This window comes from Candoia aspera, chromosome 5, assembly GCF_035149785.1.
Source record: "Candoia aspera isolate rCanAsp1 chromosome 5, rCanAsp1.hap2, whole genome shotgun sequence".
Classification (NCBI taxonomy): domain Eukaryota; kingdom Metazoa; phylum Chordata; class Lepidosauria; order Squamata; family Boidae; genus Candoia; species Candoia aspera.
The window spans coordinates 98,816,588-98,842,666 of record NC_086157.1 but is presented as its reverse complement, the minus strand read 5'-3'; the positions used below and the strand labels follow the sequence as shown (position 1 = coordinate 98,842,666).

Below are 26,079 nucleotides of genomic sequence, written 5' to 3'. Positions count from 1 at the left end.
CCTTTTTAAAAAAAACCACACACACATATGAAAGTTAGTCAGTGGAAGACCATCCATTCTGTGTTGCAGAAAAACGTATGACACATGATACACATGATATACTGCGGCATGTTTCAGAACACATTTTCATGAGGTTTCTATAGAAACCACAGAAATACTCTTTAGAAAGCTTTTCAAAAGACAAATTGCCTTGAAATGTTAGTAATTTTGTTACTATGTGGTAAACTGAAGTATTTATGAAGCTAAGCGTACAATTTCATGAACTGGTTGTTTTAATTCAAGTAGCATTTTCTGAAAAAAAAAGTTTAATTCAGGTGTAGAGTTCCACAAGTCTGTATCTTTTAATATATATTGACAGCATAACACACCATGCCACTGAAAGTTAATATAAAACAATTTTAAAATCTTTACTATATATCATGGTCATGTATATCATATATCATGGTCAGAATGGTTTCTATATCTTTTCTTTGTACTAATTAATCTGAACATAGAACTGAATTTTGTATTAACTCATCTTATAAATTAACTTATTTTACCAATCGAAGCAAGTATTTGTAGCTCAGTGTTGAACTGTGGAGTCTGTGGTGCTCTGTGAGCCTTGTTGTTTTCTTGCAGACCTTTCATTGCCAGATTAGGCAACATCTTCAGTGTTATTTTAAAATAACATAGAAGAGAGTAGGTTATAAATCTGAGTTGCCTTGTATATGTATTATGTTTCTGTTTTGTTTTCTGTTTATTTTACTTTTTCTTGTGCCTTCCAGATTTCAAAAGTGTTTGTGTGTGTGTGTTTGTGTGTCTGTCTTCAAGTCAGTGTTGACTCCTGGCGACTGCCTGGACAAGTCACTGCAGTTTTCTTGGCAAGGTTTTTCGGAAGTGGTTTGCCATTGCCTGTTTCCTAGGGCTGAGAGAGGAGGACTGGCCCAAGGTCACCCAGCTGACTTCATGCCTAAGGAAGGACTAGAATTCATGGTCTCCCAGTTTCTAGCCCAGTGCCTTAACCACTGCAACAAAGTGGCTCTCTTTTGGATACTAAAGCATTTAAAAAAAAACAGCATCATTAATATCCCAGCAATACAACCACTAGGAATCAAGCAGTTCTCATATCCATTTGATGAAAAAGCAATCACAAAGGTACTTTGCTTATTAATGTAAGACCCCTGCTGGATTAAAGCACAGGCTTAAAGTAGCATTACTTTTTTATGGTGGCTAAACAGATATTTATAGGAAGCCCAATGAGGATGTGGAAAAAACCGTAATATACTATTTGAGCATCTCAGTAATAGCTATGAAGGGGCAAATAGCCATAACAGTCAGTAGCCTCCAACCATTTTATCCTTCATGAATTTTTTTAATCCCCTTTCAAGACTGTCCAAATTACTGGCATCATTTTAACTTGACATTCTGTTATGGAAGAGGAAGAAAATGTCTCTATTTTCTCTACACGATGCATCATGCCTCCTCTCTACCCTATATTGTTTTCACTTTTCTATTTTTTTTAAATGTAAACTACCTATTTTAAAACTTACTGTTCCATTTACCTGTGTTTCTATAGAAACCATGCTTAACAGGTTGTCATGCTCTTATTCCCAAGTTACAGTATTGCAGTCAGGACAAGCACAAGGCAAAAGCTTTCAATGGAGCCCAATTATAGGAAAGGTGCTGGATTCAAAGGCTTAGATCCAATTCTCAGAGGCTCATTATCCATTAGGGGAGAATATTTTACACACCTTGAGGAACATGTGCCAATGGAAAATCCCCAATGAACACTCACTCAGCATATTGTATGTACAGATCTCAAATGCCTCCTTTTGTCACAAGATCACTTGATGTTTGATTATATGCCATCAGGTCAATGTCAACTCTTAACAACCACAAGATAGAGCCTTTCTAGGATGATGTCTTGGATATAAATCCAGCATTCCTTGTAATGTGAGGTCTTGCTGTGGCCACATCTGCTTATGACTGTACCATATAGTGTGCTTGGCTTCTTCTGTCTCACTGATCCAGACTTATGTGTCACTTTCCAATACCAGAATAAATATATTTATTTTATTTTACTTTACTTTTATCCTGCTGTAATTATTTTTTACAAATAATTCAAGGCAGCAAACAAACCTAATACTCCTTCCTCCGCCTATTTTCCCCACAACAGCCCTGTGAGGTGAGTTGGGCTGAGAGAGAGGGACTGGCCCAAGGTCACCCGGCCGGCTTTCATGCCCAAGGCAGGACTAGAACTCACAGACTCCTGGTTTCTAGCCCATTGCCTTAGCCACTAGACAAAACTGGCTCTTAATCATGCAAACTAAGCATAAAATGCACTATTTATTGGCTTATAAGGTAGTTTGCACATAAGTTGCAGAATTCAGACTTTCTTAACATAGAATTTTGATTCTTGGTTTTAAAGCACAGATTATGTACAAGCCAGGTAGCAGGTTGCAGGATAGGTCCACCAGGCTTAACACTTCCTCTATCAATAATATTAGCTTTTGCCTTACCAATACATCCTGCAGTTGGAAAAGTAACTCAAAAATGTGTTTTAATAGGTCTGCACTGATTTGTGGGTTTAAAAATCAGACCATGATTGATTTTTTACTGCAGCCATTACATCTGCCAAAGAGACCAAGCGACCTGCTGCTGGATTGCCTTTGTACAGTCAATAATGCAATTACATTTGGTGTTCTACATACACATCACAGTATACAGTGCTGAAAAAACCTCCATAAACTCCAAAAACAAAATAAAAGAGACAACCCTAAAACGTACAGTAATTAAGCCCATCAGTTTTAGTATCCCTGCTTCCAATCATGAAGGCAACACTATCTCCTGTTATAAGCCTCCCGCAGAACTATCACTGTTCTGCTATTTCCTGAACTAGATGTTTTATACAGAAAAGGGCTGGATCCTCTCACAGACTGACTTCCTGAAAAAGGACCGAGGAGATGTTGTTTTTTTTAAATCAACCATTTAAAATTACATTGATCTACATGAAGAAATGACCAGCAAAATGATAGTCCCATTAGTCTATTGAAATGAGAAGGACAAACAGTTCTATAGCATCTTAAAGAAAACAAAAAAAGAAAAAATATTATGGAATAAGTCTAAGGTGACAATTGCTTGCCAATATGTACCTAGATGCCTACCCAACTCCCTACTCTATTTGATTACATTTGTTTAGGTTCTTTTAATTAAAAATATTGAATAGGAAGCTAGCATGTTGCAAACAAAGGAATAGCCTCAGGCACAACACGTGTTTCTAAAAATGCCTTTGGGGGCCATTTCAATAACTTAGGAACTGTTAGAAAATAAAATGGAAGGTGACTTTAGCCCAGTGCTTTTGTTAGTCTTCAAGCCCAGAGGTTGGCCACATCCTCCACAGCATCCATTTCAAGACAGTGCCCACAACTGTCAAAATGTCAATCTGCTCACTGGTCCAAAAGAGTTGGGGACACCTGGCCTAAACTTTCATAGATTAGATTTCACTTTGTGAGAGTATCTAAAGCTGAAGAATTCCACCCTGAATCTCCAATATATCATTATTTGGGCTTTTGGTGAACTAGCAATAAATGGTTTAAGGAACTGCTATAATTAATCCCCACACAAAATGTTATGATCCTAGAGGAGGTGATCAATACAGAGACAGAGAGAGAGAAAGAAAACTATTAAATGTCTACTTTGGCAAAGAACAGTGTCTCAAAATAGAAAAGAGAATGGCCAACAGAATTCTACAATCAATCAATCAAAATCTTGCAACATAAGCTTGAGTACAGGTACTTCTCACTTAACAACCATTTGTTCAGCTACTGTTCGAAGTTATGGTGGCACTGGACGAATGGTACTTATGCCCGGTCTCCAAAATTATGGCCATTGCAGCACCCCCTGCACTCGCATGATCAAAATTCGGGCACTTGGCAGCCCACACTTAATGACCACAGGGGTGCTTCAAATCCCCCATCCTCCTGTCTCCCCCCCATCTCTGCCGCTTTGGCCTCCTGCACTCCACCACCCCTAGACGACCTTCACCATCTTCTTGCTCCTGCTGTTGATAAGACATGCCGGCCTGGTCCTTCTCAAGGCAGCTGCTGGCTACATGAGGCTTTCTTCCCAAGGTCACATGTAACAGTAGTGTGACGGTTTCCTGACAAGACCTGGGGAAGAAGGTCTCACTTGGCCAGCAACTCCCTCACCAAAGGACCAGCCAGGCTAGGCACATCTCAGCAGCAGCAGGGGCAAAAAGACAGAAGGTCAACTGGGGGGCGGTGGAAAGTAGGGTGTCGGGGGCCTTGGACTGCGGGGCAGCAAGGGCTGCTGGGACTTCATGCTGCTGGGGCAGCAAGGGCGGCTGCAGCTTGCTGGGGCTGCTTGCCACCCTGCAAGGCAGGGTGCAGGGTGACCAAAAGGGCAGAGATGAGGGGAGGAATAAGTGGTTGGGGGGAGTTGAAGGGGAGGCAGTTCTTACCTTGGAAGAACCAAGGCTTGGGGCTGGGAGGGACCAAGCCCAGAATGGCTTGAATTGGGGTGGGTCCTTGGCTAACAACCAGTGGGATTCGGTTAATGATGGTAATGGGGAGTGCCAGGATTGCCATTGCTAAGCAATGTGGTCACGTGACGTCAAGCTTTATGATTGCATCTCTTAGCGACAGAAATTCCAGTCCCAATTAACATCATAACTCAAGGACTACCTGTATTTGACTTTAAATTTATTACTAGTTTTTTAACTAGTTTTCTATTTATCATCTTCTCTGAGCTGTTTCCTTTTTTTCTTGTATTCATCTAGTGAACTATCATTTCCAATTCAATTCAAGATACCCCTTACACATGAATGCAAGAGTTACAGATGCTCTGAAAAACTGCCAGAACAAAAAAGGTGTACAGATTGTATAGACTGCATCAGTGCGATTTTAAATTGCCATGGCAACACTGACATCATCCAATTTCAGTGGTAGAATTTGTATTTCAAGAATGTTAGATTCCAAATATATTACAGGAAACTTACAAAATAGAACCCTACTGGCATATGTGAACACAAAAATTTTAGACAAATGGACTGTAAATGCAAATGGACTGTAAATGTTTAAATATATTTAATGTTATTTCATTCACATCAATAAAAGCAAAAGGGTCTTTATTTGTGTCTTAATTAAATATTGCTCAGATATGTTTCATTATGCAAATTTATTTATTAGTTTAAATCCTACCATGCCTGCATGCACCTGAATTTGAATGTAGAATGTCCACCAACAATCTGTTCCTTTGAAATAAAGCCTCTGAATTATTAGATAATCATTTTGGATTATTATCACCTATAAACTGCTGGATCCAAATTACCAACAGTGGAAAGGAAACATATATTCCCAAACCCTTTATAAAGGGCTTATTCTGTGTTGAACCAAATAAAATTTATAGGAATTCTTTTACACACATAAAAAATTTCGATTTTAACTTCACTTCTCTCACACAATATAAGCAGAATACATTTTCTGCACAGGACATCAGTATGTTTTTTTAATGAACCTCAATATTAATAAATGAGTTCATCAGACAAATATAGAAAGTCAATATAGTTGCAGAACTGAAATGTGACAAATAATCAAAAGACTAGATTATGCACTTAAAGTTTACTGATTTCAATCTGAGTGCATGCTTAGATTCTGAATTACTGCTAGAAAATCGATTGAAAAAAATTAACTATTTGGATGCTTGCTACAGATGTCTTAGAAAAGACTATTTTTATATACAGCTCCTCCAGGGATGAGTCCGTCACCTCTAGAATATCATCTATCCAACTTGCCCTTGGTCGGCCCCTCTTCCTTTTGCCTTCCACTCTCCCTAGCATCAGCATCTTCTCCAGGGTGTCCTGTCTTCTCATTATGTGGCCAAAGTATTTCAGTTTTGCCTTTAATATCAGTCCCTCAAGTGGGCAATCTGGCTTTATTTCCTGGAGGATGGACTGGTTTGATCTTCTTGCAGTCCAAGGCACTCTCAGACTTTTCCTCCAACACCACAGTTCCAAAGTATCTATCTTCCTTCTCTCAGCCTTCTTTATGGTCCAGCTCTCGCAGCCATATGTTACTACTGGGAATACCATTGCTTAACTATGCGGACCTTTGTTGTCAGTGTGATGTCTCTGCTCTTAACTATTTTATCGAGATTGGTCATTGCTCTTCTCCCAAGGATTAAACGTCTTCTGATTTCCTGACTGCAGTCAGCATCTGCAGTAATCTTCGCACCTAGAAATACAAAGTCTTTCACTGCTTCTACATTTTCTCCCTCTATTTGCCAGTTATCAATCAAGCTGGTTGCCATCATCTTGGTTTTTTTCAGGTTTAGCTGCAAGCCAGCTTTTGCACTTTCTTCTTTCACCTTCATCATAAGGCTCCTCGGTTCCTCCTTGCTTTCAGCCATTAAAGTGGTGTCATCTCCATATCTGAGGTTGTTAATGTTTCTTCCAGAGATTTTAACTCCAGCCTTGGATTCCTCAAGCCCAGCACGTCGCATGATGTGTTCTGCGTACAAGTTGAATAGGTAGGGTGAGAGTATACATCCCTGCCGTACTCCTTTCCCAAGCTTAAAGCAGTCCGTTGTTCCATGGTCTGTTCTTACTGTTGCTGCTTGGTCGTTATACAGATTCTTCAGGAGGCAGACAAGATGACTTGGTATCCCCATACCACTAAGAACTTGCCACAATTTGTTATGGTCCACACAGTCAAAGGCTTTAGAATAGTCAATAAAACAGAAAGAGATGTTTTTCTGAAACTCCCTGGCTTTTTCCATTATCCAGTGGATATTGGCAATTTGGTCCCTAGTTCCTCTGCCTTTTCTAAACCCAGTTTGTACATCTGGCAATTCTCGCTCCATGAATTGCTGAAGTCTACCTTGCAGGATCTTGAACATTACCTTACTGGCATGTGAGATGAGTGCCACTGTTCGATAGTTTGAACAGTCTTTAGTGTTTCCCTTTTTTGGTATGGGGATATAAGTTGATTTTTTCCAATCTGATGGCCATTCTTGTGTTTTCCAAATTTGCTGGCGTATAGCATGCATTACCTTGACAGCATCATCTGGGAAGATTTTGAACAATTCAGCTGGGATACCGTCATCACCTACTGCCTTGTTGTTAGCAATGCTTCTTAAAGCCCATTCAACCTCACTCTTCAGGATGTCTGGCTCTAGCTCACTGACCACACCATCAAAGCTATCCCGATATTGCTATCCTTCCTATACAGGTCTTCTGTATATTCTTGCCACCTTTTCTTGATCTCTTCTTCTTCTGTTAGGTCCTTGCCATCTTTGTTTTTGATCATACCCATTTTGGCCTGGAATTTACCTCCGATGGTTCTAATTTTCTGGAAGAGGTCTCTTGTCCTTCCTATTCTATTGTCTTCTTCCACTTCCACGCACTGCTTGTTTAAAATTAATTCCTTATCTCTTCTGGCTAACCGCTGAATTTTGCATTTAATTGGGCATATCTCCCCCTATCACTGTTGCTTTTTGCTTTCCTTCTTTCTTGAGCTACTTCTAGTGTCTCAGCAGACAGCCATTTTGCCTTCTTGGTTTTCTCTTTCTTTGGGATGTATTTTGTTGCTGCCTCCTGAACAATGCTGCCAACTTCTGTCCAGAGTTCTTCCGAGACCCTATCTACTAAGTCAAGTCCCTTAAATCTATTCTTCACCTCCACTGCATATTCCTTACGAATAGTAGTGAGCTCTTATCTAGCTGATCTGTGGGTCTTCCCTAATCTCTTTAGTCTTGTCCTAAATTGTGCAATAAGAAGTTCGTGATCTAAACTACAGTCAGCTCCAGGTCTTGTTTTTACCAACTGTATGGATGTCCGCCACCTTTGGCTGCAAAGGATGTAGTCAATCTGATTTCGGTGTTGTCCATCTGGGGAAGTCCATGTATAAAGCCGTCTCTTAGGTTGTTGGAAGAGAGTGTTTGTTGTGCAGAGTGAGTTGTCTTGGCAAAATTCTATCAGCCTATGTCCTGCTTCATTTTGTTCTCCCAGGCCATGCTTACCTGTAATTCCAGGTGTCATCTGACTGCCCACCTTAGCACTCCAGTCTCCTGTGATGAGAACGTCTCTTTTAGGCATATTTTCCAGTAGGTGCTGCAGATCCTCATAGAACTGCTCTACTTCAGCTTCTTCAGCATCTGTGGTTGGGGCATATATTTGGATCACTCTGATGTTAGATGGCTTGCCCTGAATTCGAATTGAGATCATTATATCATTTTTTGGATTGTATCCGAGCACTGCTTTAGCCACTTTACTATTAATTATGAAGGCTACTCCATTTCTTCTGTGGTCCTCTTGTCCACAGTAGTAGATCTGGTGGCCATCTGATGTGAAGTGGCCCACTGCAGTCCATTTCAGTTCACTGACGCCCAGAATGTCTACCTGTAATCTTGACATCTCACCAATGACCACATCCAATTTGCCCTGGCTCATAGATCTTACATTCCAGGTTCCAATGGTGTGCTGATCCTCAGAACATCGGATTCGCCGTTCACCACCAGCATCGTCGGCCACTAGCCATCCTTTCGGCTTTGAGCTAGCTGCGTCATCACGTCTGGGGCTAGTTGAACTCATCCTCTGTTCCTCCCCAGTAGCATTTTGACCATCTTCCGACCTGGGAGTCTCATCTTCCGATGGTATACCGACATATCACTGGTTGTACTGATCCATTTAGTTTTCATGGCAAGAATACTGGGGTGGGTTGCCATTACCTCCCCCAGGGATCGCATTTAGTCTGACCTCTCTGTCATGACCTTCCCGTCTTGGGTGGCCCTTCACAGTTTAGCTCATGGCGTCACTGAGGTGCTCAAGCTCCAGCACCACGACAAGGTAACAATCCTTTGCTGAAGTTGGACTCAAATACATATGTTAATCCAGAAGATTTTAAAGATCAATATACAATCAAAACCAGAGACATTTCTTTTGGGACTGATGGATAAACAATTGGAAAAATCTCATAGAACTTTGTTTTTATATATGATAACTGCACTGAGGCTTTTATATGCTCAGAGGTGGAAAAACCTGATATTACCAACAATGGAAGAATAGATGGTAAAGTTGATCAAGTTGGCTGAGATGGCAAAATTGACAGTTTTGATTAGAGAAAAGACACTGACTAATTTTATAGCTAATTGGGAGTCCCTTTTGGACTTTTTGCGTGAAACGGAAAAGAATGAAATTATGATATACAGACTTGATAATTAGTAATATTAGTTGACAATAGAAAAATTGATGTTATCTTGTAACCTTGGAGTAAAAGTTTAATGTAAGTTCTACCTATATCTGTTGTAAAAGAAATTGAAAGTTATTCCATTTTCTATTTGGTTTTTTTCCTTTTCTTTTTCTGTCTGCACTTCTATTCTCTTTCTTTCTTTCTTTCTTTCTTTTTCTTTTCTTTTCTATTCTTTTTCTTGATTATTAGTTTCTTTTTAATCTCTCGGTTTTAAAACAATAAAGTTATTATAAAAATACCTGTCTGTAATCTTTAATTTAGTTAATATTATCAATTCTAATTTTACAGCAACAGGGCCTGAATCCTTATTAATTTAAAACTGCTGTTGGGTCTGTGACTGTAAAAGCCCAGCATTTTTTGTTTTTGCCAGACCCAGGCTTAGCACTTAAATCTTTCTCTACAGACTGCAATAGTCTAGACACTTACTTGGAAAAAGCTCTATTTCACACAATGTTTTCCAACTAAGCATGTACATGATTCCATTGTAAATCTATTGAAAATTAAAAATCATGGGCACAAGTAATATAAATGCCACAGAAGAGAAGAAGCAATTGATATTCTTGTTCTTAAAAATGAAATTTCCTTACATAATCTATTAAGTGAAAGCTCTATATCTAAAAAACTACACCAATGAGCTAGTTTCCTGAATATTACAATTATTACATAAAAGTCTAAAGACATCTTAGACAATTTGAAATGATATAATACTTTTTAAAAACCCAAGATTTTTAAAAATATTGGAAATTTTCTTTCAATTATTAATATGAATTCAGACTACCAAGTCTTACCTTTGATGCCATCCTCATGAAAAGCTTATTTTGATCCTCCGATGTTCTCATCTTTTCATTCCTCATCAAATCCTTCAGGTCCAAATTATCATCATCTTGAAAATATCGGACTCTTTCCTTATCCACGTGAGTGGGGATCTAAAAATGAGTATCAAAAAAAAAGCAAGATTAACTTGATATGATTGCCCACTTATTTTAAAATAAACCCATGAAAAATGTTATGAAATTATGCTACCACAATCAACACCTGAAATTAGAGAAAATCAATATAGATATAGATATAGATAAAGACAGACAGAACTCATGGAATGATATGATTTTATATTTAATACAATCAGCAAAATGGACATTGCAAAAAGCTATTCAAAATTGTAGAAAAGTACCTTAGAGATAGATATTTTTCTCAGAGCATTTTTACAAATATATTATTCCTTCAAAGGGAAAACAAAGAAAAACAGGGATGTATATCTATTTGAAATGGACTTTTCCGACCATTTCAAACACCAAAACAGCTCAAGAAAATTGTCCCAAGCTGGACAGAGGCATTTAAAAACCTGAACCTTTTCAAATTTGAAATGCTTTACAAGTTCCTAGAGGAAAACATATAAAATATTCATTCCCCATATTGATGAGCTGATAAGAACTCTTCTATTCCACAGAGGTCATTTGTGCAGCTATGTGCTGTGCACCAGTTACGCCCCTTCCTGCATCGGGAGGCCCTTTGAACAGTCACTCATACCCTTGTTATCTCTCATATAGACTATTGCAATGCACTCTACATGGGGCTACCCTTAAAAAGTATCCGGAAGCTTCAGCTGGTCCAGAATGCAGCTGCATGAGCTGTTTTTGGTGCCTCCAAAAGGGCACATGTAACACCGCGGCTGCGCAAGCTGCATTGGGTACCAGTTTGCTTCCGGGTCCAATTCAAGGTGTTGGTTATTACTTTTAAAGCCCTACATGGCATGGGGCCAGGTTACCTGAGGGACCGCCTCTTCCCCTTTACATCAGCCTGTCCCACCAGATCATGCAGAAAGGGCATGCTGAGGACCCCACCTTTAAGGCAACTTCATTCAGCGGGGTCCAGGAAGCGGGCCTTCTCTGCAGTAGCTCCTGCCCTGTGGAACATGCTGCCCCCAGAAGTGAGATTGGCCCCATCGCTCCTGGCCTTTCAGAGGAGTCTGAAGACCTGGTTCTGCCACCTCGCTTGGGGTGGAGACGGGAATAGATCTACATGGGGATGGCTGCTATAGACGACTCCTCCCACACTTGGACTGTTTTAGATTCTTTCGCCACTTGGACTTTTTATCTTTACTCTTATTTATATTATTTATTATTGTAATTTTATACTGTATATGTTATGATTGTTGTTTTAATTGATTGTTGTAAACCACCCAGAGTTCCCCGATGGGAGGAGATGGACGGGGACAAATTGGATGGATGGATGGATGGAAGGATGGATGGATAGACAGATAGATAATAAGGGACAAAGGAAAGTTTCATGACATTTTAGAAATAGCTAAGAATCTTCTTTTTATGGTATATGGACTTCAAGGTCACTATTGCCCTAGTTCCACCTCACATAAAATACATTTAGAAAACATGCACTAATAAGAAGTAATATACATATTACTTATATCATTAATATACATATGTATTAATAAGAAGTAATATACCGTATATATTATACCCACCACTGGATTCTTCTTCTTTCTGCCTACATGATCCAATGTTTCTTCTGGAATATTAACAGGCCATGCTCTGCCAGATTTATCAGTTCTGACCAGGATCACTTCACGATCTTCTTGAAAACCTGTTGTCTATATTAAGATGGAAAATAACCAGAGAACATTAACAAAATAGAAAACATTAAAACAGGTGTTGTACCTAATTTAAAAACTCAACAACTGTTACATACTAAGCATGCCATTTAAACAGAACTGATGAAATCCAGAAAATTCAAAATGAACTTTTCTACTGAAATAAATTTATAGTTAAGAGCCTTTCATGAGCAAAATATATACTCTACACATATAAAAGACTTGACTGGTATAATTTCACTCACTAAATGTTGGTATTATAAGTTGCCTTGAAAATATTTTAATTTAATGGACATGCATACATAATTCCTATAACCTTTAAAAGATCATACAGAATTTCATCATACTTTAAAGTTTTAGACAGGTTAATATATGCCAGGTTTCTGTGACTGACATGAAATGTTATCTTGAGCTGATGGGAAGGTGTCATAGAAAACCAAGACTACACCACCATCCAATCTCAGTAATACATGCCAGATCTTTGTGCTCATCCACTACCATGAGGCCTTCACTTTGGGGGGAAAAAGGTGATCCACCGCCCTCTATTCAGTGTGGGATGGGAATGAGCAAGAATATAATTTGCATTAGGATTAATTTGGTCAAAAAATTCTTAAAGAATCTTGAAATGGAATTTAGCCCCTTTCCAAAAGAAGGATTTACACTTTTCCATCTAGTTAACCCTCTTTCTCAACTGCACTTTTTATTTGTACATATAACTAAGCAGCCATACCCCAAAAATATCTGGAGTGTTTGATTTTTATTTCCTTACCAATAACTCTTAAATTCTATTTCTGTGCCATCCTTATTCCTACAGCCAGTAATATACTATCAGGGTATATTAAGTACATGTTTGGTTTCTTTTCCTGACAGAATGAATGGTGATAGTGGCTGTGTTTGTTTTGGCTTAACATGATAACTAAATTATAACAGTTAACCATGGGTTAACAGCGCACGCGTGTGTGTGTGTGTGTGTGTGTGCGCGCATGCGCGCGCGCCTTAAAATCAGTGTTGATTCCTGGCAACTGCAGTTTTTTTGGCAAGATTTTGGAAGTAGTTTGCCACTGCCTTCTTAGAGTTGAGAGAGAATGACTGGCCCCAAGGTCATCCAGCTGACTTCACGCCTAAGGCAGGACTAGAACTCACATTGTCCTGGTCTCTAGCCTGGTGCCTTAACTACTATGCCAAACTGGCTCTTAACTTAATGTGTAAATCTAGTCAAAGAAAAATGAAGGGAAAAATAAGTGTTTCCTTTCTACCCCACCCATGAAAATTAACAGCAAGAGTAGGATCCTTTCCTTATCCTTCAACAACATTGCTGCAAGTATGATGAGATGTTGTAACCTTCATCCAATTTTCCATTCCATGTATCCTTTAGATATGCTTATCCTGGTCTTCCATGAAAGCATCATAGGAAGTCTGTCCCCATATAAACCAGAACTTGAAATAATATTTTCAACTTATTTGCATTAAAAGGGGCCTCCATAAAATGCAAGTGTGTACTTCCACTTATAAGCTTTGGAAACAGAAATGAAGAATAGAATATAAACTCAGTAATTAGAAAAGAAGTGGCTCACTATTGTTAATTGATTAAATTAGATCTAATAAGGGGAATGTCATCAAAATTGGGCACATTAAAACTGACTTTGTCAGCTTTGATATATGCTGAAATAAATCTCTATCCAAGTCATTTTCAGGCAAATAAACAGTATGTTGAACTCACATCTGTTCTACCGATAAATGACAGCTTACCCCTGAAAATTCTAAGAGCAAAAAAAAAAAAAGTTCTATACAGTAGTTATGGAAGTATCAAGGCTCTAAGGGCTTAATTATATTCTTCAGAAAAACCTACACAGCAATAATAGATAAAAGAATGTGAAAAACTGCAGATCTATATATTTTGCCCTTGCTATATTTGATCTGCAAATGATCTCCCTCCTCCTTCACAAAAGATTAAGCATACTTTATACATAGCCAAATCTTTTAGAAAAGTTAAAGTTCTTGTCAGCTACTAAGCAATATTTTGTGTTATTTCCAGATACAGACCATGCTTCAATTACTAAATGCTGTACTTCGAAGAATAAGTTTCCATGCTGTTGAATACAGTAATTTATATTAAGAAAAAGGAAAGAAGAAAGAAGGATTTGGACATTCCCATCAACAGTATTCACATATTTGTTTGTACAAATTATGAGAATTTCTCATTGCCATGCAAATGAATTCCATGGAGCCTTTGAAAGATGTAATGTTACAAATCTCTCATGCCCTGTAGATGTTTACAATATTTTTACTAATGCATTTTACTAATGCATTGTCCATTGCCATTGGACAATAATTTTTCATACATGGTCCAAAAGGACTCTGATATTCCCATTATCATTTTATATATCTGTCCCTACAAACTATGAGAATTTCTCATTGATAAAATATAAAACTGAATTCCATGCAGCATTTGAAAGATGTAATGCCACAAATCCCTCATAACTTGCAGATGTTGGTACGTATCTTTACTAGTCCAAAAACAACAACAACTCTCTATGTTGCTATTAGACAATGATCTTCCATATATTTTCCATGTAGTCACGTTGAAGTGGCTCTATACAGAAAGATTTAAATCATTGGTATCTTTAAATCACCTATTTACTCTGAAATACGTGAATGAAATGTGTAGTGAAGTATACAAATGACTGCTGCCTAAAATACCTGCGGATCAAAAAGCCTCATTCAAATTTCATGGAAGCTCTTTCATAAGCTACTCTCAGACTTATCCTCATTAGTAGCTTATTTTATTATTTATTTTATGCTCAAGAATAGTAGCAGATGTTTTCCATCAGGGATTCCTAAACCTGCCTTAAAATGTGTAAATGAGAGATGGAAATCTGTCCCTCTTCAGATGCTGTTGAACTATAACAACCAACATCCCTTCTCTCACTTGTCAATTCATACCATCTACACAAGCCACAGAGTTACATTTTTAAATGACAGAGATGAGAAAAAGATAACATTTCTTGATGATCACATCTTTGGAATTCATGTTCATGTCATGGGTACTTTGTGTCACTGTCACAAAGAGGGGGCCCTGCATTTTCATGACAAAGCTGTCCTGCTAGGCTTGGCTATCTACAAAATGTTAATTCACCAGAAGGAAGCTGGTGGGATTAACCCTGCCATCCCATGTAGCTCACTAGATGGTCAGAATTAGTTTTAAGAATGCAGAATAGGGTGTTATTCTTTTAGAACCAGATTATAAGAGGGATGTATTATAATTTAAGTATAATTTAAAAAGTATTTGCTTTTTAAATATTAGGATCAATGCATGTGAAGCACTCTAAAAACAGAACATGCAATATACATGGATCAATACTGCTATTATTATTAACAAAGTAAAATCTAAAATAATTTGTGAAGAAAATCAATCATTAACTTGTTTGGAAGTACATGCAGTATCAATAATACAACTGAGCTCAGCCACAACAGAAATGTCACCCTGCTTAATACAGAACCCGGAAAATTACAGGAATCAAGAAAATCACAGGAATTATGCAAAATTATTTCCAATCTTCAAAAAAAGACATTTTGAAGACTCCAATGCTTATTGATAAATAAATGAACATATCAGAATGGAACACTTCTTAAATAGAGAGAACAGGTTCACACTATGGGTTTGTATAACATGAAAAACCATAAGCTATGATTTACCAAACATAATTATTGGATTTACATAACACATTTAATAAAACAAAAGAGACAACATTATGGCTTAGCACAATGTGTGAACATAGCCAGCTGCTCTATATAAGATTTTGATTTCCTAATATCAGATTTTGATTTGCTAAACTTGGACATGAACCACATCCTTTACACAAGATCACTCTCTCCAAAGTAAAGATGTAAAATTATGGATAGTTCCTATGTAGCAGGACATTACATGCATCTTCTAGTTGATAAGATGCAGGCAACAGTATGCTGGCTTGCAATGCTGGCTTGCAAGGTAGACTCTAGATTGGAGATCCAATCTTACATAGAATAAGGTGAGCACACTTGTGGTAAAACTAGGCTTTGGTTGTTCTTGGGGCATGCTGGCCAAAATGTGTCAAAACTGATCAGTACAATCCTTACCATTAGCAGGGAATGTTGAATTTGGAATGCATATGGCTAAAGCTGATACTATGGTCTATACCTTCTCTATCTTATTAAATAGTTTTATGTAAAAAGCCTTGATTGATCAAAGACATGATGGTGAAAGCATCCCAGTTACTTCTTCTGGCACCAGAACAATTACCCAAAAATCGTAACTACAATTATTGCACACTGCACATACTCTGTAACATATATCATATGTATTTGATTAGTCAGGTATTACATGTATTTACTAAGCCAATTGCATATACAGGTTACATGATAAAAACTTTATCACTAATTCCTGCATTTTAATCCAAGAAGCCCTCCCCCCAAAAAAGCATCCTCAATGGACGGTGCACTAAGTAAAATATGCTCTTAGGGGTTATCTACATAGTCTTAAGGAAGATAGACTGTGCCATAATTTAACATCAGAAAATAAAAAGACTCTACAATGCACAGTCTAATTGGAACAGCAACCCATTGGCTCTGAGCAGTTGACAAGGAATTGACAGCAGACTGATTACACGTGGTAACTATCTATTAAAATGGACCTGTTTTTCAATATTTATTGGGTAATTAATAAAATTTTAAGAGTTGTTCTGTCACAGAGAGGGGAAGAAAGGGAAAATAATCTTTAAAGACAAACAAAAACAAGCTGAGTTAATGAAAAACATATGCACAAGTCCAAAAGAATGCAAGATAAATATAGTTCTCTACTAAAAGCTAAACAAAATTAATCCAGACACAGTATCCTAATGGCATAGCAATATTTAGATAAAGAAGTCAGATAGTTTTAACGGGTACAGTTGAATGCAAATGTTTAGACACACTGGTCAAACTGTATGTTTCAGTGAACCCCTAAGTGATCAGAAACTGACTTAATCTCTATATTATTGCAAATCTGAATGTATACTTACTATTTCTGCAACTAAGTAAGCAACCCTAAGGCATACAGAATAAACTACAGCATTTATATTGTCTGATTAAACAATATTACTCTCCTTAATACCAACCTGGATTATTTTGAATGTTTAGCTTGAAAGCAAAATGGGACAACCAAAACTAAGATGAGTAGTTTGGGATTATAAAGCATAGACCCTGAGTATGGTAAAGTACATTAACTTGTATATTAAAAGGAAATCAAAAAATTAAACCTGAAAAACAGCCACACAAAGAAGAGTGTTCACTGACTTCATGGACTTCTGAAGTAATTAGTGCACTCATTGAAAAATGGTGGGTGAGATAAGATTTTGAGGGTTCAGCAATATATTTTACCAAGATTGAAAATTAAATTTGGGGCGAAATGTGAGAGCTACTAGTAGGTGATCAGAATGCCAAAGTTGGAGAAATGGAGAACATGGAATCATAGGAAGACTTTAATTGATAGATGCAATAATGCAGCAGATAAGTGACTAGAGACCTGAGAATGCCTATTTATTCTCCTAATGCCTCCTTCAAGCATGATAAATGGAGACTATAAATATGCACATCAACAGATAACACTAGAATCTCAGACAATACTGGTTTTGACAACTGATGCTCCATATAAACAGTGGCAAAGGGATGTATCTAAGTTTTTATGGCAAGGGAAAAAAACACAAGTTAAATATAAGGTGTTACAAGATGCAAAGGAAAGAGGACGACTGGGTTTAGCTGATTTGAAATTGTATTTTGCAGCTTGCTTTCTGGTTTGGATGAAAGAGTGTGAGCTGCTAAGAAATAGAAGGCTCCTGGAGTTAGAAGGACATGACCTGAGATTTGGTGGCATGGATATTTGTGATACGATAAAATCAAAGTTAATACAGATTTTAAAAATCACCCAGTTTGGTCTAGTGGTTAAGGTAGCAGGCTAGAAACCAGAAGACTGAGAGTTCTAGTCGTGCCTTAGGCATGAAAGCCAGCTGGGTGACCTTGGGCCAGTCCCTCTCTCTCAGCCCAACTCAACTCCCAGGGTGGTTGTTGTGGGGAAAATAGGAGGAGGAAGGAATATTAGGTATGTTCACTGCCTTGAGTTATTTATAAAAATAATAAAGGCAGGATTGAAAATAAATAAAATGTTAGATGTGTCATATTGAGAATATGGAATAGATACAAACCCAGGCTGTGCCTGAAAACCTCTTCGTGGCTCTCAGAACAAGAAGCATTTTATAGACAAGAACTAATAGGCAAATACAAATAGCTAACATACCATGAGATACTAGAATTCTGTCAAGGGGAATACAAAATAAAATCAGGAGAACAACTGACAGCAGAGGGACATAGTTTTCAATGGTTTTCCTATTTACAGTTATCGGAAAGATTCAAAGTAGACAAAACAATTTATCATAATGAATATTGTAAGACTGACTTTGAAACAGAATTGTGTACAAATGTGAGTGTGTGATTGCTAAAATGTATAAACTTTTATTGAAATTTGAAATAGAAGAACAAGTGAAAGAATGTGTAATAAAGTGTACTCAAAGTTTTGGTCATAATATACAGATGGAACAATGGGAAAATTTCTGGTTGAAAGGATTGAAAGACTGTGTCATGTTCGCCGTTTCGATGTGCCTGGTACATCGTAACGCCTCGCATGCCATTTCCTTGGAGGGGGCTTATTCTCAGGAGCGGGTGGATAATTCCACTCTGCGGAGGTGTTATCTCTTGGCTGCTGTATTGGAATGTGTTTGGGTTAGGTCATGGATTCAAGGTTGCTTTCCCAGGCTAAGGCTAACGGTTTTCAGCACCTGGGAAGGGGTGGTTGATAGGGGCGGGCGAGGGAGGGGTTTCCCTCGAGCAAGGGGATTTAGTTTGTATTTTGCACGCTTTTGCTCATTCTCAGCTTTCTCTGTATTTGCCATAATATCCCTAATAAATCAGAATTCATTTAAGTCTCCTCTTGTGAGTCTGAGTATTTGGGGTAGGCAACCATTACAGACTGTTATAATCTTAAAGAGAACTTTTATAAAAAGATATACTGTTAGTATATGACACCAGAAAAAATTACCTAGAATGTATAAAGGTACTTCAAATCTATGGTGGAAATGTGAACAACAAGAAGGGTCATTTTATCATGCATGGTGGACATGTAAAAAAGCTAGAAGGTTTGGATTCAAATGCATACACTGATTCGGATTTGAATTCAAATGCGTACACTGATTCAGAGGATTTTAAAGATTAATATACAAGTGAAACCAGAACTTTTCTTCTTGGGACTGATGGATAAGCAGCTGGAAAAAAGTCATGGAACTTTGTTTTTATACATGATAACAGCAGCGAGATTATTGTATGCACAAAGCTGGAAAGATTTGGCAATACCTACAATGGAGGAATGGTTGGTAAAGATGATAGAACTTGCTAAGACAGCCAAATTTATCTGTTTAATTAGAGAAAAGACAGTATCATGATTATTGCTGACTGGAAACCCCTTATGGTCTTTTTGCATAAAACAGAAAAAAAAATAACTTATGATCTATGGTTTTCTCAATTAAATAGGATAGATTATAGAAAGAAGAGTCATGATGTAACTTTATAGAAAGAGGTAAACCTACAATTGTACTTATAACTGCAGTAAAGATCTGAAGCCAGTTCTTTGTATCTTTTTTCTTTCCTATTTTTCTTCTACCTTTTTTTGTTTTTGCACTTTAGTTTTATCTTTTATTTCTTCCTCTTTCCCCTTCTTACTCTGTTGTAGTTTGTATTAATTTTTACCCTTGTTTTTAAAACTTCCAATCAAATTATATTAAAAAAAGGTAACACTAGAATCAAATAGACAATATAATAGGAAACAGAAGGTGGAAATGTACAAGCCAGTCAGCCTGGATACTTCCAGCTGCACACTGTGGAACATACTGAATTGCCTCAAATATGTAGCTTAAACTTAGAAAATTAAATCATGCCAGCAAAATGTGATTTGAAGAACACAGCCATCAGGATTTATAAATTGACCACAGAATGTTCCAGAGAACTTCTGAATATTCCTTTCAAAATCTCCTCTAGACCATCAAGCATTTAGTTTGGGAAACTGACAGACCACCACATGGAATGGCAATGATCAGTAGAAGGTTCAGCATGGACCAGAGGGGGAACAGAATGGTCCAGGATCTCCAGAATATTCTCTTTCCAAATTAGTGAGTTTTGAACATCCCTACAGGTAGTCCTCGCTTAACAACCGTTCGTTTAACAACAGTTCAGAGATATGACAGGGCTAAGAAGTTACTTATGACTCATCCTTGAAGTTACAACTGTTGCACCACCCCACAGTTACATGATCACAATCTTGTGCTTTGCAACCAGCTCACATTTATGACTGTTTGCAGCATCCCACAGTCAAGTGATTGCAATTTGCAACCTTCCCAGCCAGCTTCTGACCCAAAAACTCAATTGGAAACTATTGATTTGCTTTATGACTGTCACAATTTGCTTTACGACTGTCACAATTTGCTTTACAACATGACTTGTTTTACAACTGCAGTGACTCACTTTATGACAGCCACAAAAATGGTTGTAAAATCAGGTCCGGTCATGTGGTGCCTCGCTTAGCAACCACATCGCTTAGCAACTGAAATTCTGGTCCCCACTGTGGTCATTAAGCAAAGACTACCTTCATTATGTAAGATCCCTGTTAGGATTTATCATGCTTACCTTTTGCAAACATTAATATGAAAGGCTGTAGGAAGAAATAAGAGACATCAGAAAATCTGAAGCAGGGGGGGAAAAGGTTCCAAATTTAAAAGAGAAGAAAGCTATTATGACAGCCAGGAAAAGAGATAAGTCGGAAGCCTTAGACAATAAAAAGAACATATGACAACTGAATGCATAGTTTCAATATCAAAAAGGGCAAGAGAGCTCAATCTAGAATGTCAACAAAAGAATATAGCAGAAAAGGAAAATGAGATATTTTTTAAGACCAGAGAATTCGTAAGACAATTTACAGCTTGAGATACTGTAGGAATACTCAAGAGTAATAAGGGAAGATATATGATAGCATCAAATGAGATTTAAGAAGATGGAAAGGCTGAACATTTTTACAAATGAGATTACAGAATGAAATATTTGTTGACAGAGAAGATAATCAGGAACTAATTCCACTAGTAAGTGAGGTACAACAGGCAATAGACTAGCTGTCAAAGATGAAAGCACCAGGAGCAGATGACATACCCATTGAACTATTTAAAGCTGCATGAGGAGGCAGAAGTTCTAACACTCTACATCAGCAAAAATGAACAAGTCTGTGACCAGAACAGATTAGTGTATAAATTGAAAAAGGAGAAGGCAAGAAAATGCACCAATTATCACTACACTAATTCCCCATGCAAGCAAAGTTTTGCTTAAGATCTAACAAAAAAGCAAAACATTAAATCAACAGGAAGATTTCAGAAAAGGACATGAGATTAGTTAGCTAAAATAGGATGGATAATGGAAAGAGCAAGGAAATGCAAGAAAGAAGTATACATTTGCTTTATTGACTACTACGTCTTTGTACAGATCATGTCAGAATGTAGAACACATTAAAGCTAATGGATGTGCCAGAATTCACGATTATTCTTCTGAGCAATTTTACAATGAACAAGAAGCTACTGTAAGAACTGAATTTGGAGAAACCAAGTGGTTCAGAGTAAGGGAGTGAAACAAGGATGCATATTTTCCCCCATATATGTTTAACTTATATCAGGCATGTCCAACCCATGGCCCATGGGCCACATGCGGCCCTGAACAGCTAGTAATGCGGCCCAAAAAAATCATGAACTTTTAACATTATTTTGCAATTTTTTTTGTGACTCAATCGTGCAGTGCTCAATCGCGGACTATGTAGGTAGAAACAACGGAACGCTGTGTAGGGGAGGGGCAGTGCAGTACTAACACTGCCGCCACCCGCTACAAACATCAGCTTGTGGTGACTTGGCATTATATATAATATTTCAACCTACCTACACATGTTCTGTGACGACAGGCATTTATTGTTATTATTAAGTAGACATGTAAGTTTTCTTATTTGATTATTAAACCTTGCTTTATTTGCCTACCTAACAATTTACAATGAGCCTGTTGTGTTATTTCTTTAAAAATATATTTATTCCTAAATAAATTTATTCCAGAATGGCTTCACAGTCGTTTCAACAGAAAACAGAACCCAAATAAGAAAAGAAAAAAAGAAAAATCACAGATAAAGGAAGGGTATTCAGTGAAAAATGGACAGATGAGTACTTTTTTGTTGAGACAAATACTAAGGCACTATGCTCAATTTGTAAGGAAAATGTGTCAGTTTTCAAAGACTACAATTTGAAAAGGCATTATATGGAAAAACCTACTGCCAAATTTGAAGTGTATCAAGGAATCTTGATACACATAAAGACAAATTAGTGGAACTGAAAAAAAGTGTAATCTCAACCATTTTTTTTTTAAAGTTACAACTCAAAAGGACTCTATTATAAAAGCTAGTTATTTGGTAGCAAATCTGATTGCAAAAACATCAAAACCATTTACCAATGGTGAGTTTATTAAGCAACGTATGGAAAGTGTGGCAGATATAACTTGTCCTGATAAAAAAAGCAATTTTTCTAAAATCAGTTTGTCTCACCAGACTATAGCTAGGTAAATTGAAGAAACAGGAAAATCTACTGAAAAAGGTTTGAAGAATAAAGCTGCTAATTTCAAATTTTATGCTTTGGCGATGGATCTGTACTGATGCTACAGATACAGCTCAACTTGCCATTTTTATTAGAGGCATTGATAACAAATATAATGTCACTGAAGAAATGGCTTCTTGGTGCCATTAAAAGACCCAACTAAATCTCTTAATTTGTATGAAGCAGTAAAAATGACATTAAAGCAATTTTCTTTAACCATTGTCAACTTATCTGGTATATCTACTGATGGCGCCCTGGTGATGGTTGGTAAAAGTGAGGGACTTACAAAATTGATAGAAGACGATGCAAGTGCCACCGGCAACTCACGTTTGATGAAGTATCACTGCATTCTACATCAAGAAAATTTATGTGCGAAAGCTTTAAAAATGGATAATGTCATGCAAATTGTCATCAAAGCAGTGAATTTCATAAGGGCCAAGGGATTGAATCATCGCCAATTCCAGGAGTTCCTTAAAAGTATGGATGCTGATTATGCACCATTTACTTTTCTGAAGTATGGTGGCTAAGCTGGGGTAAAATGCTGAAAAGATTTTATGATTTGCGAAATGAAACCAAGTCATTTATGGAATCAAAAAGGAAATTTGTGCCAGAACTTGAAGATGAAAAATGGCTCACAGATTTATTTATTTTTATTTATTTAGCGATCAAATTTAGCCACCGCCCATCTCCCCCAAAAGAGGGACTCTGGGCGGTTTTAGCATTTTTGGTGGATTTGACCGCTTATTTAAATGAGTTAAATATGCGTCTTCAAGGTGAAAACCAACTTATCACTGCAATGTTTCAAACTATAACAGAGTTTGAAATAAAACTTAAAGTATGGCAAGCTCAAGTTATGGAAAATAATTTTACACATTTTAATATGTTGGCTAAACACAGTCCTGTGAACAACGAGAAATATGCAGCCTTGCTTTTCCATTTGATACAGGAATTTGAGAACAGGTTTCAAGATTTCCAGAAAAAATCATCAATATTTTGGTATATTTTCGACTCCATTTTCAGTTGACATAACTACATTAGCTCCAAGTTTTCAAATGGAACGCATAGAGTTGCAATCAGACATTCAACTCAAATAAAAATTTGATCATGTCTCTCTACTGGACTTTTATAAGACCTATCTTTCCAGAGAAAAATATCCCTCGCTTCACAATCACGCCTTATTCATGACATCACTTTTTGGCAGCACATACATTTGTGAGCAACTATGTTCAAGGATGAAGCACACAAAGAGTAAAATTAGAATTAAAATTTCTGATGAGCACCTTGAGAACTCACTGAGAATTGCAACCACTTTCATCGAACCAGACATTGATGCATTAGTTTCACAAAAACAAGGTCAAATATCTCACTAGTTTTATGTTGCCCTCTTTTTAAAAATTTTATAATAAAAATATTAAAAAATAAATGAAGTTTATTACTTATATACATTAACTATATTATATATTTTATGTGTGGCCCAAGACAATTCCTCTTCACTCAGTGTGGCCCAGGGAAGCCAAAAGGTTGGATACCCATGCACTAGAGCCTTCACGTATCTGGAATCCCATCATCCATAATCTCAATCCAGAATGAATTAAGCAATCCAGCACATCTGAAGGGAATGAGGTCAATAAAGTATGACGTAGGTTAAAGACTTGTCTTATGCTTGATAAAAATTGTGGTCTATGAATTCTTAATCAGCAAATGGCTTAACTTCCAGAATGCATATATATTCTAAAATGCATTTCAGATATCCCAGAGTCAGTGGGCATTGGGCACTATATAAATATTATTATTATTATTATTATTATTATTATATCTTGAAAAATATTCAAATAAATAGTTGCCAACCTAGTTATACTTAAGAATCTGGGAATCTTGTACAATGCTTTTCAAAGGTCAGTTTCCTTTTTTATTGACTTCAGTCATGTACTTAAAAAACTTCCACCCTGTCCTACAATATCACTTCTCACAAAGGTAAAAAAGTAAAAAAAAAAACACAGTGATCAAATCAACTTCAGGAAAACACACTTATGTACATACATATTACAAACTTGCAGTTAACAGAAAGACCATCCATATTCCCCAGATGCAATGGCTGAAAGCCAAACATCTTTATTTAAGGAATATAGCTTAATTACTCATCTTAAACTGTGTAATTACTTTTATGAAATCTTTCCCTTAGATTTTGGAGACCTCTGACTAATGAACTTTAGAACACCAATTACACATATGGCTATATTGATGAGCTTCTTTTATAATTACTTCTCAAAATTTAAGCACTCTTAATTGGATCACACTGAATCAGGGGAAAAGCAATTCTTGCTTAATTAATGCATATTTTAGATTTTGAAACTGAGCCACATATGTGGATTTTATAACCCTCTCCAACATAGGTTGTGCCACTTGAGATGACAATCAATATAAAAACTGATGTCTTTTAAGTAATAAACTAACTTTGGCTTATGAGCACAGAAGCTCCCAAGGTTAATGGAGCTCTTTTAATCAAATCAGCACACTACATTTCTGATGAGAGTTTTCCACGGAAAGGCCAAAAATAAAAAGGAAAAAAAATAGCTTGCCAAATTACTGTTGTAATAAGTTGAAAGGGGTTGATTTTCAAGACAAGCCTAGTATTTTCCTTTGCCTCCAAAAAACATCTTATTCCTTCCTACAGGTAACATCTATATATACTATCAGTGGCACAAGAATCACATTCTTGCAAATCCCCCCAGTGCTTCTCAGGATGAACTACTGACCTGTGGTATTCTGCTGCAATTCACTATACAGTGCAGTAACACTGACAAACCTTCCTTGTTCCATCTGACTCATTAATACTGCTCCTATGAGCCCCAAAGCCAAGCTCACATAGTAAGTGCCTACTGTATCTTTCTATGAAACATTACTCTGACCTTGCTCCTTTCCATCAGCTTTAACAGAACTCACAAAATTTGGCAGTTTCTGTTTATTGGCTGTGATCTGAATGAGCCAATTACTCCCATGCAGAGGGATACCTACTCACAGAGGGCCAACCAGTTCAGATTTAAAGGGATTAAATGAAGGACAATCTTGGTCAATAGCGCTGAAAAAATGATTTGCACAGATTAACCCTACTTCATTTATGCCTGCAATATTAAAATAATATTTGTATTAAGAGTTTTTAGCTAAATTTATTTAATGTATCCATGCATTATTATTTGTAATAAAAACCATCCTCTGCTATAACTGCACATAATGAACGCCATCTTTTTACTAGTTGTTTGCAAAAGGCCTTTAAGCTTTACTCTTCTGAAATAACTTCACCTATTTTCCATTGGTATCCATGATACCTAGAATTTGCTGCCAAACTTACCTTTTTTCGGTAGTTTTGGATCATCCTACCTCCAATTTCCCTGACTTCTACTGTTTCATGTATCTTTTTAAATCAGAAATGCCTTTTGAGTGAAGAATTCTTAAAACAGTTCTTTGAAGTGCCATAAATCATATCATCATAGTTTACTTAAGA

At 37.0% G+C, this 26,079-nt stretch overlaps 1 protein-coding gene across 2 annotated transcripts in view; it reads right to left on the bottom strand.

The window, feature by feature from the left end:
* The window catches only part of CWF19L2 (CWF19 like cell cycle control factor 2), an 82,927-nt gene that overhangs the window by 21,434 nt on the left and 35,414 nt on the right, over positions 1–26,079 (bottom strand). For both annotated transcript variants that reach the window (XM_063305826.1, XM_063305827.1), the window contains exons 11-12: positions 11,725–11,850; positions 10,034–10,171 (exon numbers count right to left, since the gene is read on the bottom strand). In XM_063305826.1, coding sequence (XP_063161896.1) covers positions 10,034–10,171; positions 11,725–11,850 — 264 coding nt within the window. The remainder of the gene's footprint in view (positions 1–10,033; positions 10,172–11,724; positions 11,851–26,079) is intronic.